This window comes from Branchiostoma lanceolatum, chromosome 3, assembly GCF_035083965.1.
Source record: "Branchiostoma lanceolatum isolate klBraLanc5 chromosome 3, klBraLanc5.hap2, whole genome shotgun sequence".
NCBI classification, from domain to species: domain Eukaryota; kingdom Metazoa; phylum Chordata; class Leptocardii; order Amphioxiformes; family Branchiostomatidae; genus Branchiostoma; species Branchiostoma lanceolatum.
The window spans coordinates 8115957-8134045 of NC_089724.1; the positions used below are offsets into that span (position 1 = coordinate 8115957).

Here is an 18089-nt window from a genome sequence, read left to right on the forward strand (position 1 = left end):
ATATGAGAACACTCTCTGGAGATTTTTGCTCAGTAGCTACCTAGTACCTGAATGACATTGCGGCTACGGCCGATCAAGCTCTGTGACTCAGCTTCTTTTCATATGTGTGTTTCACCTTTTCGGCCTTTTTTTCCTGTTTTGGTTGTCATTTTTCCGATATACCAACGTTATATATATATATATATATATATATATATATATATATATATATATATATATATATATATATATATATATATATATATATATATATATATATATATATATATATATATATATATATATATATATATATATATATATATATATATATATATATATATATATATATATATATATAGGCTTTAACATCAAGCCCTATCGTTCTTTAAATTCCTCCATAGCAACACTTCCTGACATGTCAATCAACTTTGCTGAAAGTTGCCAACTCCACCCATGACTGGTTTGAACATATTCAACTGTTAGAAAGGTAAAAGTCTTTTTTTATTCAATATGCTTCAGCAAGGAGTATCAAATCTCTTCGGCTTGAGATGTTTAAATCTTTTATCTGTCGATTTTTATCTAATTTTGACACCCCCATATGACATGACAATTCGAATGGCATGGCCCGCGTTACAAAGGCTGCTGGGATACCATTTAGGGCCCAAAGATGGCGTATTTGGGTGTCCATCAAAGGAGTCTGTTTTGGTTGGCGACAGTTTTGGCGTTTAGCAGGAGCTCTGGTGAGTCCATGTACAACATGTCTACTGTTCTGTATTCTTGTCGTTGTAACCGAAACGTTCGGTGACTTAAGACTGTCGTTGAAGGCTGCGTTTTACCGCGTTTTTGTGTGCAAGTTGTGGCCTGAACACTGCGGGATTTAGTGTAAGCGATACCTAAAGTCTCGCCCATCGCTCAAAACCTGTCAAAAGTTTCGGCCAGAGATCCGCCATACTGTTGCCTGTGGACATATTATCACGTCTTTAGCGCTCAGAATCCTTTAAACGTGTGTATCTGATGCTGTGGAAGTAGTTGGCAGCGCTAGAATGCTTTATGTAATGCTAAAATGTGCACCAAGGATGGTCTTCTGTTGGTTCCGTCTGTAAACAAAATAAACAAGAGTTCTACGACCTCATACCTTCGTCAAATGATTTTGACCTTTATGACTGACATATTAGGAGTGTTTTTCATCAATCATCAACATACCAGTTGACCCTCTTCACCCAAATAACATAAGTTGTCCAAACCTCCTTGTTATGACTATGAGCTTAACAAAGAAGGTTATGCTAACATTTATCATCAATTATGCAAATAAGCTCCCTCCTTATTAGCATAATTTGATTCCATGGTGTTCACATTCACACAACTTCCTAATGCCACAAGTATGAAATTGCCGTCATTTACTAGTATGGAATTATAGTAGTTTCTCATTGATTATGCTAATTAGGCCAACATTTGCATATTTCCTATCTATCAACATTCCTCTCTTCCTTAGTTACAAATGTCACATATTTGAATAGTCATATCATGGAACACAGCAGATTTTTAAAATTGCCTCATTAATCATGTGAGTTAGAATTTGATTTGCATAATTATCATCCAATCATACAAAGCATCACGTAAGCTATCTACATACCAAAAATCATGACCATCCATCAAGACCATCTCGAGTTATAGTTTTTCTCATTAATTATGTCAATGAGGTTCTCATTTGCAAAGCTGATATCTATTAATATTTCTCTCTTCCTCAGTTACATATGTCACATGTTTGAGAGTCTTTTGATGGATGTATAAACTTTCCTCATTAATCATGCAAATTAGATACTGATTTGCATAATAAGTATCTAATCATGTACATCAGCACTCAAGCTATGTACTTACAAAAATTTATCACCATCCACCAAGCCCTTCTTGAGTAATTCCCTTTCAAAGTCTGAAGCAAAACCTGCCCCTGCTATAGCCAACCCATACGTCTGCTTGGAGACTACCTTACCAATGCCAACAGCTGGCTGACAGCCAATTTCTGTAACTGACGTTTCCTGCCTCCAATATGACCCCTCAGGACCCTTGCCCCTATCCATGACGCCTTAAATTGGAATAACACAGCCAACACTACACATACTTCAGCATACAATGTAACACATTTTTACACTTTTCTCGTTAATTATGCAAAACACTTCGCCCAAAATCTAATCATCTTGAGATGTCCCACATACACACCGACACACCAACTACGACAACAAACCATCCAGGCGTTCTCGACTTATTCTGTTCACTAACAGACACACAGACAAGCACCATCGAATAACCTTGTCGATGAAACCATTTCGTCGACGAAGGTAACAACATGTCTTAAATTTAAGACGGATGTTGTTGTTCTTTGGTTGAGTTTCGCCGGAAAACTTTGATCTCCCTAAAGTTCATGAATAATAGAAATTTACATGCCAAAAATCTGCAGAAAAGCTGATAATTTCTGAAGCCACACATCCCCATAATTCATTAAATACATATTAATATTTGTGCCAACTTCTCCCCCCCCCCACACTCATTTGTAAATCTTGCCTGCCCGCAACCAAATTTCTTAATGGATACCATGATTTGTATGTGTCTTTGCGCTACAGTTAGCACAAATGGACATGCATAGTACGTTTAGAATTAATGTTCATCAGAACAAGGAGGTTTGATCAGAATATGAGGATCTAGAGCACTTAATGGCAGACCGTACCGAGGGTTGACTTTTGTCTTAGTCCGGGCAGCCCTGGTGATGATGAGAATATGAGTTATTGATATTTGTATCAGATCATCTGCATTGCTGAGTATTTCTGTCCCATTATTTATTATTACTGCAGCAGTGCAATGTTCTCATTTCTTAGTGATACATGAGTACTGTAAATGCAGAAATGTTCGTGGCAGTTTCATTTTCGCGGTAAGCTCTTCGCCGCAAACTCAAAACCACCACTGTCTACTATTGTCTCAAATGCAAACTTAAAACCACCGCAAACACTCCATTTTCTACCAACCACAAAATTAAAACCACGCAAAGTTAAATGCATTTACAGTAACAGATGAAGTGTGTACTTTTTACAAAAATTACAACATTAAACACAAAGAATATAGATACTTGTTGTAGATACCTAACATGATTGGGTGAGTTTTATTTCCTGCAGATGGCGAAGAGAACACAACATTGCCACTGCCTACGGTCCCGCTGCCGACCCGATGTAAGCCGATCGAGTTTGAGTGCGCCAATGGGCTGTGCATCCCCGGCAGCCGCTACTGCGACAGCTGGAATGACTGTCTGGATGGTTCAGATGAAAGAAATTGCCGTAAGCTTAACTCTGGGTCTCCTATGCATGGGATTCATAGACAGGGCGTGCAAAAAAAAATTTTTTTGGGGGGGGGGGGGGGGGGGCAATGGGAACCAGAGCTTCCCAATGTGCTCTATGGATTAACAAGTACGTACCTGGTAGTATTACATGTCAATCAATGTCAAATCATGCTGTTCAACTGTCTTGTATGTGGAACCTACACCACCACAATGCACGGGGCTGATTCACACCCAGGCAGAAAGGCCATGTTTGCTGAAGACGTACATGTATGTCGTTGTCTTAGGTCTAGAAAATTTTCCCAATGACTGGGCTAGAATGTATAAGTGCTACAGTGTATGATTACACTTATTTCCTCCCCCTCAGCACGACCACCCACCACACAGTGCTCGCGACTACAGTTTCCCTGCAATGACGGACATTGTATCATCCTGCGGTTTCGCTGTAACGGCTTCGAGGACTGCCCAGATGGCAGTGATGAGATAAACTGTCGTAAGTTAACAAATAATCTAGTCAATTTACATGTACATGTAAACCAATGGGCAAATCAGGAAGGCTTTGGTCGTATTAAAAAGACCTGTTCAACAGGTATTGTGGTGTCAAAATGTGTGCCATGCTCAAACTGTAAATTCATTTACTTTTGCAGGGATTTGGGGGAAAAGGACGTTTCTGCAGTGTTTTAGATTTGCAGTTGATCAGTTCATAAATCTGTAGTACAGCAGTCATATAAGGGAGACATATTTCCGGTGTCTAGAATACATAGACTAGCGAAGAGGTCACCACGAAAAACCGGAAAATAAAACCATGAAAGTGTCAAGATGTACAGTATATATAGCTTAAAGAAGACATCTTTTTGTATTTTCCTATCAGAAAACCAGATGCAACATAATCTTCTTTTATTGCAGTTTCTTGTCTTAATTTGTTCCCCTTTCCACGCAGCACTCTACCCAATGGTGTGTCTGAATCCGCTGTTCCGCTGTGAAAATGGAAGGTGCATCGACAAAAGCTTTGTGTGCGACGGGAAGGATAACTGTAAGGACCTGAGTGATGAGGTGCACTGTGACGTCCCCTCAGGTAAGACTGTCTGTACCGCACCCTTAGGTTTGACACCCACTTGTCTAATAGTGTACTGTAAATGTAAATTTTGTCTGGTTTTAATTTCGCGCTAAGGGGAAAATGGAGTGTTTGCAGTGGTTTTAAATTTGTGGCAGCGCTATAGTCAGATACTGCTACAGTATTGGACTAAAATGCTCGCAGTAAAATGGTCGCCGTGAAAACAGCGAACATAAAACCACTGCGAACATTTCTGCATTTACAATACTAGATGGCTTTGAGCTGAAGTAACCATGCTAAAAGAAACCCACCTATGTAGACGTAGACTTTGGAGTAAAATTTCATGAAACGGCAAATTTCCTTTTTTTTCCCTTTGGCACAACACAGGCAGTGAGACTTCTACCTACTTTTAATTAGCAACTTAGGAACAAGTAGTGTTCTGTTTGAAAATTACAAAGCACATGTATGTTGAGCTTAGAAGCATTAGATTGTTAACAACTTTATATAACCATTGTTTTGTTCGCCAGGTTTTGGTATGGAAATGTATCAATCCAAAGTTTTTAATGCCAATCACCCCAGGCTCCCCCCAGAACACTGGCCCCAGTAGTACGTCCCACCTGCTGTACCACGATGCACGGTACCAGGCCGCGACCTACACCATCATCGGCTGCACCGTCGCGTTCGTCGCCGTGGTGGTGTGCTTCGTCATCACCGTCCACCGGATCAAGCGCAGACAGGAGGCCCTGCGTACGCCGCCGCGACAGCGACAGGACATCGCCAGGGACTACAGGAGAGGAGTCTTCCCCTCACAGAATCAGGTATACTGTAATTCACTTTATCTTCACGGTAGCAAAAGTATGAGGAAAATGGACATGTTCACTGAACTTTAACTTCACGGTGGCAGCATGTGATTTACAGGATGGATGTATGTATGAAGGAATCATAGATAATTACAACAGTTTTCTTCACGTGATGATAAGTTCACGGTACAGAGGTGACCGTGAAAACAGTGAACATATGATAAAGTTACAGTGAAAGAAACAAGAATTACAGTAGTTCGATGTCTATACATTACCTACTACATAAATGTATCTTACTTCAAGTCAGAAATTTTGGCATTTTCTACAGGTATCAATGTAACAACTTTGTTTCAATCAGTGAATTTTATGGTGATGTGAAAACAAACTAGCCTGGATGCCAGGCCACCGTTAACCCTTTCGACTGTGCTGTGTAAGTGCAGCCACATGCCCGGTATGGAGTTGGCACCTGATTTCTAATATCTACCTTGTGATAGATGATTATAGGTCTTTAGCCAACTGTGGTGGAGGGGCCATATGGCTTCTTCCCCGGCCAAAGAGATTAGCGTATAGTACTAGTGCGGCGGCCTGGCATCTACATTGTAGAATAGAAGCAAACTAGTCAGTAGTCTTATGTCGAATTCATAACTGTTACTGACAGCTGGTTGACAAGTGTTTTGAAATCTGCTATGAAACTGTTTGTTTGTTTATTAATCTATTTAACCAGGGGAAATCATGTTGCCAACTGGTGATTTTCAATGAACCCTGGATGGAAAAAAGTTATTAACATCAAATGCAAATCAAAGTTAGAGATAACAAAGGTAGAGATAACAAAAAGTTAATTCCATATAAAGCTCCTTGAAACTTGCAGCTGGGATTTCTGTAATTTGTAACTTTCAAGTCACTCAAACATTCTTTCCTCATACATGTACATGAAATGTCCTTTTGTAGATGCCATACTTCATCCAAAGCAGTGGATACAGGAGAGCGGCAGGCAACTACCTGGTCACGTACAACATCAACAACGGGGTGCAGATCATATCCAACGGGCTGGTCAAGCCTTACGACGCACCGCCCAAGTACTCGGACGTCGTGGGGGAACTGGCAGAAGAGTCTCCGGACTCGCCGGGATCGCCACCTCCCCCCTACAGCGAAGTGGAGCAGCCCTTGTTGATGAGGCTGGATGCTGGGGAACATCGGGAGGAAGAGGAGGTGGGGGGAAACCTTCAAGTTCTCCTGGTCACCGGGAGGGGGGATAGAGACTTAACACTGACCCCGGGTCAAAGAGGAGAGGTCGTGTGTCAAAGGACAGAGGAAGCAGTACCAATGTTATCAGGAGAGAGAGGACAAGAAGAGTCAAGTGTGGCTGTCAGGACACCAAATGGCAATGATAGCACCGTAAGATCAGAAGAGCCACCTATTGATCAGCTTGAGAGCTGCAGCAGTAGAACCCAGTAGGAGCCGGAGAGTGTTACTGAACTTCAGTAAAGTAGTTTTCGTAATATTCTCATGTTTTATTGTTGAATGAAAGATGAGTATTAATCTCCAAAAGAAATATTTAAGGCACAGTAACAATCTGGCTAATCTCAGATTCTGACATGAACATTTGTGCCATCTTTGTGCCTGGTACTGAGTGGTAGCTTCCATACTTAAAAATGCTGTACAGGTCTTAGCAGAAAATGTTAGCAGAAACAATACGTTTGTTGTGTTTACTAGCATACCGTATGGCGTATGTACATGTACAAAATCCACCACAAGGATGTACATCTTCCATTGTCCAAATGTACTTTAGGCCATATTGATCTGATTATATGGATGGCATCCTTTGGGGACCCCAAAACTGATGCGAGCATGCACTTAGAAAAAATGTTTGGCCCCCCAAAAAATTGCCTTCATTCTGAAATCAGCGTGGTCAGGAAGGTTTAACAAAACACACAATATGGTATACCGAATATTAGCTTCTTCATTTTTGTTCTTTCAAACCTTCTTCTTTGACTTTGGCACAAAACAACATTAATTTTCGTTTTCCGAAATATTTTTGTTTGCAATTGACAGCATGTATTTTCTCATTTTGCAGCTCCTTTGTATGATTTACAGTATGACCGAAAACATTTTTTTTTTAATTAAATGTGTGTGCAGATGTCATCCTTATAATCAAATCAACATGGCCTTACTGCTCTCCAGGCATCACGTCTCCAGCTACAGTCTCAGCTGTTTCATGTATCTAAGAATGTTCAGTAGATGTACATAATTCAGTCGTCTGAGTGAAGACAGAAACAACATGCAGCAAAGTGAAGAAAACAGTTGAAAGTGATGTCAATTTTTGTGAAAGAACTAAGGCCAGGAAAGAAATAGAAATACTTGTAAATATATTTCACCCATACTGTGGTATGGTGAAAGTATGGTATGGTGAAATATAATGACTCATAGGTGGTCCAGATAATGCAGGTTTTGAAACTGCTGTGCAAGTGCAACCACAAATTTAATAGTATTTGCTTGAAAAGTTCCCCGTACACACAGAGATGTACTGCAATATCACTGCAAATTCTAAGACTATTCTGTCAAGAAATGTGCAAAAAACTTGAAGAAGATTGGCATAGGTGTTTTAAACATCACTAAGTTGTAGCATTGAACAATCAACGAAATGGTGTGTATATATCCTGCACAGTTACCATGTTTGTACAGTTAGGGAGAAGATTTTAGCTTTCTATTTTCTATACCACACCGTTGCATAGTTAACGTTGGCATCGTACATAAGCATACTCGAGTACATTCCACTTATTGTGCCAGTAATTTTGGCAAGTAAAGGCTGTTACAGAAAGTTTGACTTGCCCTTGTCAACTTTGCTTTTCAGAAACAGCCTTAAACCTTTGTGCTTAACATAACATTTGCAAACCGACTTGTACAATTGTTGCGCCATTCTCTTACTTCAATCATGATAAATTGACAGTCATAAGGTATGATTTCGTTCACCTCAGTCAACATAATGGATAGTTACTGTAACTGAGATATCAAACTTCCATATAGTGGTCAAGTTATATCTGCATTTGTGAGGTTTTTTTTTGCTTGGTTTGTGGTACATTACTGTACTAATATTATGTATTATGATGAATATGTTTGTAGAGCAGTATGCTCCATTGCTTAGTAGTGCCAGTGTTGACTTTACAATCAATGTAAGTTGCAACCTGTCATCTTTGAATGCCATAACCACAAAGACACATGTTTGATGTGTAGCTACTTAGATGTATTAGTCAAGAGCTATTGTTATATGATTTATATTACCTGCTAGCCATATATTTTAATATTATTTTTGTACCATGAAGCTGTTATATCTTACATATACTATTCCTTGTATGAGGATGTATTACTAGTAATATGGGGAGAGTGTAGTGAAACGTTGTACCAATGTCACCAATGTATGCGGTAGAGAGTAGGGTCGCTACAAGTATATCAGAAGAATTACCACAATGGTAGATAAAGAAGGACAATAAAAGCACAATGCTATTTGTATCAGGAATTGGCTTTAACTTGTCTGAAGTCTGTTTCTGGCATTTCTAAAGGGGGTTTGCGGAAAAGGCCGGGCTGTCTACCTAGGCTGGCTATCACGTCTAGCCATATAAACTCATTTTTACGGTTCATAACAGGTAGGTGATGTATGTCTCGCCCCACAATTAATTTGTAGGCGTGTTCGGAACACATCCCCGACATGAGAAGAGATACACCGAGATGTCCTGAGGACAGGCACCGATTATAGCAACAGTAACTAAAGAGTACTCTCCAAGCAGAGGTTGAATGGGCAGATCGTCACCGTTTTATCATATGCCGGTTTTTTTTTTTAATGGGCTAGAAAAAAAAAAAGGCATATGATAAAACGGTGACGATCTGCCCATTCAACCTCTGCTTGGAGAGTAACTAAAGAGTGCAGTAGGAGAATATATGTGATTATACAAGCAGACTTTAATGCAGCATTACTGAAGCAGTCATTGAATATCAGGATTGACACAAAGACTTCTGAAGTTCAGTGTGAGTCAATCTTGTGTCCATCTGTTTTCTGGCAGACCGGTTGTGGTTCGTACAGAATGGAAACTAGTCCTGAAATCACCATAGATTCGGTCCAGGAAGGAATTTGAAATGACAGGTAACATGCATTGGCATCCTTTTAGCTGTCTTATTGGCCTTTTGTCTTGAGACGTGCTGACATCTATTTTCATGCAACTGGCAAAGAGTTGGTACATGTATATATATATACATGAGGGGGTCTTTTGGAACCATCAGATTCATATACAACAGTGGTACAGCTGCTCATTCACAAAATTGTCCACGTAGTATAGCTGCTGTTCAAGGTTGTCCATAGTTATAAAAGTGGCACAGCTACAATTCAAGGTTGTCCATGGATACAAAGGTGGTTCAGCTGCTTTTTAATGTTGTCCATAAATGCATCAGAGGTACAGCTGCTGTTCAAGGTTGTCCATGGATATAAAAGTGGCATAGCTGCTGTTCAAAGTTGTCCATAGATACAGCAGTGGTGTAACTGCTGTTCACTGTTGTCCATAAATGCACCAGAGGAACAACTGCTATTCAAGGTTGTCCATAGATACACCAGTGGTATAGCTGCTGCAAAGTGCCCGAGTCTGCATCTGAAATGTGCAGGAAAAGCTTCACTTTGACAGAAAGGCACAGTGATAATTCATTCTGCTAAAGGTTACCAACTTTTACCTCTTAGTTCACAGGTAGACAATAACAGCCACATTTAAAAATCATATGATATTATGTAATTTCTAGCCATTAATAATAACTTTATTGCACAACAATTTTACAAAGTATGGCATCTACTTGTAGTTGTACATAACTACAGTTCCATAAGGCTAATCTACCTAATAGAACAGTTAATGTAGAACTCCTTCCCACCTTGCAGGTGGAGTTTTTCCAACAGTTGTGTCACCCGCTCCTTGTCAGCTAAGACATCGGTGAGTGTTGTTGGGAGCAGACATGGCAGGGTAGTGTTGAAGTGCAGCGTGATGTTGTTATGGAAGGTGGCATACACCAGACAGGGGACATTTCTTCCTGGCATCACTGCATACAGACCTGCAGGAAAAATGTGGCAACGTTTCAAACAATTGAATCTTTTGACCAGAGTATCAACTGTGAAACCAGCTCATAGAATACATTTGCAATCTTCAACCATGTTTACCCACTGGGTCAAGTTGTAATTTGAGAAACAAATGAAAAGACCGGTCCCAAAGCCTCAACCACCTCCATCAAAATGTAGAAGTGCAAAATAAAAACTTGATAAAAATGACGGACATGCAGCCACATTCTCATTGGCCAAACCGCTAATGGCTACACTCTCATTGGCCGAATTGATAATTGTGATGGACATTCAGGATTGTCTATTTGAAGTACTCGTTGATAAAAGATAACATCATGCCTGTTTTTTCAAATATGCTTTGAAATGCCTGCCAAGCTGATGTGTTAGTCCAAAAGGCAGTTATTATAGTTGACCAATACCAATGATTTAAAACAAATTGAGTCAGGCAATGCCCTTGCTCCATGATGCAGAAACGCCCCCTACCAGCACAGAAGGCATTGACAGGCTGGTCGAACTGGAAGCGGACCATGTTCTGCAGGTGGTCCATGATGTACGTCTGTCCGTCCCACCCACACGCCACGATCTCGTCTTTACCGTCCCGCTGTGGAGGAAGAAGACAAGATCACTGTCATTATATATGAAGCCTTGTAGCAGCCTAGGTTAAAAAGCTATTTGATCAATTCCCCCTGCCTTTGTTCCTCTATCAAAAGGGTCTGCCATTAGCACACATCCCTGCCCTAGCTTCACAAGAAAATTTGTTTTGGACAGGAAGGGCTATGAAGAAAGAAGAAATGGTTAGCTGTGAATAAAGAATTAAGAAGTGTTGTCAGACAGCATCATTGTACACACTTGAAAACAAAACTTACCAGTATTACAATTATATAAAAGGCATATTTGCATTGAATTTCATAAATTCATAATATTTCATAATCATTTTTATGTACAACTCACAGTGACGTCCAATTTTGTGAGTGAGAACAGGTGGTGGTCCACCTGAAGTGACCAGACAATCTCCTCCCCTTGCCCCAGCATCAAGGTACCTGAGTAAACAAACAATCCAACTATTGCAAACATCTGCTTGAATGTGTTGGTCCAAAGATGGCTCAGTGTGAACTATGACAGTCTGTGTTTCTATACTTGTTTTGGAAAGTATTTGTGACTTAAATGATGACCTTGACTGTTACCTGCTTAATTCTTTGATAAGCAAGCTCAACTTTGGTTCCATTGAAGATGCCACATACAGCAGGGAGAATGTTGAAATCTGCTGCATACTAAGGCCGACAGGATGGGGTGTTTAAGGAAAGTAAGGGGAGAACCACCTACCGTCAAGGGTACACATAGCATACAGCCCCCGCCCTGGACAGTCACCTGCATCATCTGAGGGCCCTACAAAACAAACAAACTAATTTTAAAAAAATCTCTGAACCATAATATCAATTCTTTTCTGTAGGTAGCTACGTACGTAGGCCTTTAGCCTGTGTTTACACCAGTTCTCGGGCGGAGGTTAATGACCCCTACCCAAGAGGGCCGGTCGCTAGGAGCGTGATTTTTTCAGGCTACCTAGCCCTTGGCCTAAGAAATGAATGATTGAAAGTGTTAAAAGATCTCCATTCAGGAATTTCTTAAGGAATTGTGACTAATTATGCAAGATTGGGCAGTTTTTTATGCCTTGTTGCATTTTGTCCGCTCTGTAGCACTGTATGTAGGCATAAATGTACTGAACAGCTCCTGTAAGTGGACTGTTCTTGAGAATTTACCTGTAGCCAAGTTTCCTATGATCTCTGTTGACACATCAGGGTTCCTGGCCCGGGAAGACACAAGGGGGTGGAAGATCACAGTTTCACCACTGGAACAGAAACAGTCATGCATATGAGTGCACCTGGGTCCTACATTGTACAGTCACTAATCAAGACCACTGTCAATGGGTTTTATGTCGTGTCCTTGGGAAAGGCACTTTACACGACCTTCCCTTGCGGTGGAGTGACGCACACAGGGCCTCTTTGGCTAATCTGTCTAAAAGTGTACTGAAAACACACTACTGACTTGGTTGCCGATCTGCCAACATCTACCAAAATTCCCATCAAAACCGTAAAAATATTTGTTCAAATCAAAAGACAGCAGATTTTAAAGACAAATTTAAGATAAAAATGATTTTGAAATGAGAAAATGTGCAAAACAGAAATAAAACCTATTCTTGCTAACCTTGCTTGTTGCCTTTCCTCCTCCTCCTCTTCCTCTGTCTCTTTGTCGCCCCCCTCCCCCTTCCCACTGTCCTTCATCAGTAGTGTGGTGTAGGTGCAGCCTGGCTGGGAGGCTAACAGTTCTGTCTGTCCGTCTACTCCCTTAGTTACAACTATGGAACCAACCTGGAAATACACAGCCACAGTCAGTCAAACTGTGGTATGATCTGTGGAACTGTATGCAATATTGTATGGTCATAATGTCGGCATTGGAAGCCAGACTTACTGTACGACTGTTCATGAGTAGTGCCGAGATGACGGCCTTGTTACACTTTATGTATACTTGAGAGTCAACTTACCTGGCCAACCAACTCCCATGTTTGAAGGAGCACAAACTTGCCACTCAGTACATCTTGGCCCTGCACACATAAGACACAAGCACAAGAAAAAATAGATTAAAAGTATAGTATTAGTTGTTTTGCCTTCCTCTTAAAAAATCCAGCATTGTTATCTCCATCAAAAAAGGCTTTTTCATGGAGATACTGTTTTGCTTGCGTTTGGTGTTTGTGTGTATGTATGTGTCACCGGACGCTTAAAGTCACCATAACTGTAGAACCTGTACATGGATTGAAATGATTTTTGGTATGTGGGTGGGTGTTAGGTGGAGGAAGGTCAAGGTCGATTTGGGGCTTCCTGGCATGTGTGACTGGAACTGCAATGGCGTATTTGTTAAAATCTTAAATGTAGAAGAACTGAAGAGTGGATTGACAGATCGTCATGTTCTTTGGTACACAGGTAGGTTAGACCAAGTTGTACACACTTAAGTGCAAACTATGCAAATGAGACCGAATTTGCATAAGTAAGGAGGTAAATCGTTTGCATGTGTGTCGTCGGATGCTTAAAGTCAGCATAACTGTAGAACGTGTAGATGGATTGTAATGATATTTGGTATGTGGGTATGCGCTGGGAGGAGAATGGTCAAGGTCGATTTTGGGCCCCCTGGTTTGTGTCCCTGGAACTGCAATGGCCTATTTGTAAAAATGTTCTAAAGGGGTTTAACTGAAGAGAGGAACAACAGATTTTCATGTTATTTGGTACGCAGGTAGGTTGGACAGAGATGTACACACTGAAGTGCAAATCATGCGAAGTTATTGTGTTTGCATGCGTGTGCGCGTGTGTGTATGTTTGTGTCACCGTGTATGTATGTATGTGTCACCGGACGCTTAAAATCAGCATAACTGTAGAACCTGTACATGGATTGAAATGATTTTTGGTATGTGGGTGGGTGTTAGGTGGAGGAAGGTCAAGGTCGATTTTGGGCCCCCTGGTATGTGTCACTGGAACTGCAATGGCGTGTTTGTAAATATTTTCAAAGGAGAATAACTGGAGAAAGGAGCGACAGATTTTCATTTTATTTACTTGGCAGGTAGCTTAGAGAGGGTTGTATACAATGAAGTGCAAATTATGCAAATTGGACTTAATTTGCCTAAGTAATGGGGAAATCTATATTTGCAGTTTTGGCCATTGTAGCACTACTAACAGCTGTTACTAGCTTTTGATAGCGAAAGTGGGTCACTGTGGAACCTGAGCCCCCAACATGTGGCCGGGGGTCATACCATTGAGCGATATAGAATGGGGGGAACAGGTTTAATAAAAGAAAAAGTTTCATGGAGATTTTGGGTCCTAAGACTCTTGTTTTTTCTTTTTTTTTGGGACTGTGAAAGTTAACATAACAAGACTATCAATTCTTTAGCTGGTTTAATTTCATGCTTCACTATCAAGCCATCAGAAAATTTTTAAACTCACAGTACATATGATGCCTTAAAATGTATAACCTTGCATGGATTACTAGTAATATGCCTCTAGATCTCATCATTAGTACATGACATTTACTGTAATACTAAGTACCCAGTACATACATAAACACTTGGAACACAAACATTACTTACTGTGGTGGCTGGTGATGCATTTTCCACCCAGCTGTAAGCACGGACTACTCGATCTGTGTACCCGATCACTACCTCGTTCTTCCCATCTTTATCTGTGGACATAATAGGATGGGTTACTTCACATTCAAGACATCATGAAGTCTTCACAGTAAGACACTTCAGAGGCACATAAAATTTTCGATCTGACAGTGCAGCAGAGTGATGAATATTCAAAATAGAATCCAAGTAGTCTTGAAAATTTTCTAACAGACTTTCTATATTTCACATTCTCTTTACATTTTAGGAATGTGTACTGAACATTGTACTTTTTTGTTCAGTACCTGTTCAGTACTTGTACAATTACAACATACATTGAAAATAAATACCAGTGTCCTGATTAGGGGTGGGTACCAGTACATAAAATTCAGGTCCGGTCCAGGTCCAGGTCCAGCGGGTCAGGTCCAGGTCCGGACCTGTACCTGTACCTGATTATAGTACTGTCGCAGTACATAATATTTTGGAGAGCAGGACACACGTAAAAGTCTCCAAACGTCATGTCTGGAACGATATAATTTCTTAGGTTTGCAGTTTGTCTCAAAATTATAACTACACTCTCCTCGCCGTCTGTTTACTCATCCGTTAAGTGTTTCTAGATGATTCGCAGCTATCGTCTTCGAAAACGACTCATTAAATCTGCTGTTTTGTATTTTCTTAGACCAGCTATGTGGCCGCCTGCTGGTAGCCTAGTACTATGAATTTTCTAATCGGTCCATAGGCCGGTCCACTGATTTTTTACGGACCGTTTTTTTTTAAATGGTCCATTAAGAAATACCGGTTTTGTACCGGTACACGGTACCGGTACCCACCCCTAGTCCTGATGCTTTCCAGTTTTATATTGTTAAACTTTATTTGTTGGATCACTTAAGCAGAAATCTATAAAAAAAATCCCTACCTACTGATCACATTTTTTGGAGGACTGTAATCATATTTTTCTTAGGCCTTATACAAAGTAAACAACTTGCATGTATTTGCCTTTGTGTTATAATACGCATGTCGAGTACCAGACATAAATGTGACATTTCTGTCATGTTAAGTTGAATAAAAATAAATTGTACAACAATGGTGGTAAGACATGGCAATATTCAAGCCAAAAAGTAAGGATGTTTTACTATACTTGAGATAACCCCCTACCAATGTCGGCTATGACAATAGCTTGCGCATTGGCAGCTAATAGTTGTTGATAGACAGGTGTCATTTCCTTTGGCCCTCCTTTCTCCTGAGACACTGCTGCCTCCTTGTCCTTTTCATCGTCTTCATTCTGCAAAGACATTCATTGGAGTCAGCGCCAAGGAAACAAATGGTTTCAGTGGTTACAATAGAATACATGTCTGTTACATGTACATACAGAAGAAATATGATGAAACCGCATCATCCTAAATATCAGAACGCACTAAAGAAATGTCTAAATTTTACTTTTTTTCAATGTGGTAAGAAACCTTAGTTTGCAATACACTGACCATTTCTTTCATGAGTGAAGGTCAAGTTCAAGTTACAATTAAGTTTTGTTTACCTGTTTCTCATGATGTGCTATAGAGAAGACATGACACCAGCCTTCAGCACTTAGGGTCATAATCACATTCTGAAACAGAACACAACAAATATTGTCAAAAAGTTTAATATTATAGGATACATGTACATGCACTTGTTGGTGTGTGCTGAATTGTACATCTGACAGCTACATTAACTGTTTATCATGATTTACAATACATGTACATGGACATACAACTTGACCATCATCATCACCAACATCAGTCCCATACAGCTGATGAGCAATAGGGGCAGCATGACATTCTTTGCAACTTGATACAGATTTGAATTTTCTACGTTTGACTATATATGCATATATATACTATAGCACAGTTTGCTGCATCACAGGAAGTGATTGGTTCTTGCTCCCACCCTCCTTTATCAGCGCTGACACCCGCTCGGGAAATGTTCGGCAAACCCTCCCTGTCTCTTTTGAACGGAGATTTTGGCTTCTGGGGGCATCACTGACAGTTGTTCATTGATAATTAATGAGCTAGTCTTATTTGGCACAAACAGTCGTTAGTTGCTCATGAATAATTAAGTAGCGATGTAAGACTCAAGCTGATTGGCTGATAGCTTCCCAGTGTCCTTTGCGGCTTTGCTTGAGATGAGCTTTAGCAGACCCTCTGATTGGCTGAAAGCTGTTTGGTGGTGACATCGCCAGAAGTGTGTTCAGGGACTAGGGAGGTAACGAACATATTGAGTCTGCTGGGAGGATGGCTTGCTCCTTGCAAGTTAAATGTTATTGATTTACTCACCTTACCAGTATTGCACACATCTCCCACTGCAGCACAGGAAGTCTGCAGGGAGAGAACAAGTCAGGCTGTTAGTGTTACTGGAAGTTTGGACCAGATGCAGGGAAAATGACAAGGAAAGTTCCATCTACTGCAACAATGTAGACATTGAGTGTGTATGAAACACATGAAGCGAGTAGTACAGTCTCCAGGGATCTAACCCGGGCCAGCAAGCCCACAAACCCAACACACCACAAGGCTAAAAGGTCCAGACCAATTAGACTGGTCAGTAAGTGGCACTTGAACCACACCGTTACATGTACTTGTGTTCCACATTAATACTGACCATCCCCAGTCCTGAAGCCATCCTCCATGGAGTTGTGTCGGCACCTTTGAACACCATCAGTTGTCCATTCACATTACCAGCCACCAACTCGTTATCCTAAGAATGTAGAAAATACCGAGTTGAAGTTGCATCAGGCTTGAATTATCCACAAGACCTTCAGAAAAGGAAGACTATCTTTGTATGTCATCCTCCAGTACTTCCAGGGCATTGTGGTTGCCAGGCCCATTGCCCTAAAGTCAGTTAATCCAACAGGGAAGCCATATGACCTGAGCTACAAATATTGGCAACCGACTTTTAATTATTTTCCACACGATAAATAATGAGAGATTGGTTGCCCTTGAACTCAGGGAGTGGGAATGTGGCTTCCACTGGCTTAAGGCGTCATCCTCTAGTGCGGTGGGTCTGGCATCCTGAAGGTTATACTTATATTTGGAATCACATTTCTACATTATTTACAATAATGTACCATGTGATGAGACTCTTGCGCCATTCTTAAATATGCATGTTGTTACCCCCATGCGGACTGCCTAGCTCCAATCATAGTTTAAAGCTTATCTATGAAAATTACACTATCTTGTCTGCATTGTGGTCTGCTTAAATACTAACTTAAAGGTTAATCCTGTGGTATAATTACCTGATCATTGTCCACATCCCCCAGCACCATGGCCTGAGGCATGAGGTTCCCTGAGAACTCCAACTGCAGGTGTTCCACAAACGACACGTACCTCATCTTTCATATACTACAGTAGAAACTGTACTGTACAAACAACAAAGTCCAACTAGCTTAAAATTAAATTCAACATCTTTCACATGTTCCTCCTTGACCTTGCAGATGTATTGACAATTCATGCGTATCTGTCAGCTGCTTATATTACGTCCTGTAGTTCATACACATGGTGGATGTACTTTTAAGATCACAAAGTTATGAATTGACTCAAAAATCTAAATTTCTGTCAGTGTTCCTCTTCCTGGCCATCTCTATGTTGTGTCCCTGGAGGAAGTGCTCGATCCCAGAGTGTTAGGGTCATACGATTATTTTCAAGGGGACATGTCTAACATTATGAAATTTA

General features: G+C 40.6%; 2 protein-coding genes across 2 annotated transcripts; one reads left to right on the top strand and one right to left on the bottom strand.

Moving 5' to 3' along the window:
• Positions 1-606: 606 nt before the first annotated feature.
• On the top strand, positions 607-8672 carry LOC136429997 (low-density lipoprotein receptor class A domain-containing protein 3-like). Its single transcript, XM_066420205.1, has 6 exons — positions 607-722; positions 3147-3305; positions 3672-3797; positions 4245-4379; positions 4938-5176; positions 6107-8672. Exons 1-6 carry the CDS (start codon positions 650-652, stop codon positions 6611-6613), a joined length of 1239 nt encoding a protein of 412 aa, XP_066276302.1. The 5' UTR covers positions 607-649; the 3' UTR covers positions 6614-8672.
• A 420-nt stretch (positions 8673-9092) lies between these two features.
• On the bottom strand, positions 9093-18029 carry LOC136429996 (KICSTOR complex protein ITFG2-like). The gene is made up of 14 exons (XM_066420204.1): positions 17654-18029; positions 17020-17115; positions 16698-16739; positions 15923-15991; positions 15544-15670; positions 14374-14465; positions 12784-12843; positions 12447-12610; positions 12002-12090; positions 11568-11630; positions 11196-11284; positions 10728-10845; positions 10064-10240; positions 9093-9792 (listed from the first exon to the last, which is right to left on the bottom strand). Exons 1-14 carry the CDS (start codon positions 17747-17749, stop codon positions 9734-9736), a joined length of 1341 nt encoding a protein of 446 aa, XP_066276301.1. The 5' UTR covers positions 17750-18029; the 3' UTR covers positions 9093-9733.
• Between the last annotated feature and the right edge of the window lie 60 nt (positions 18030-18089).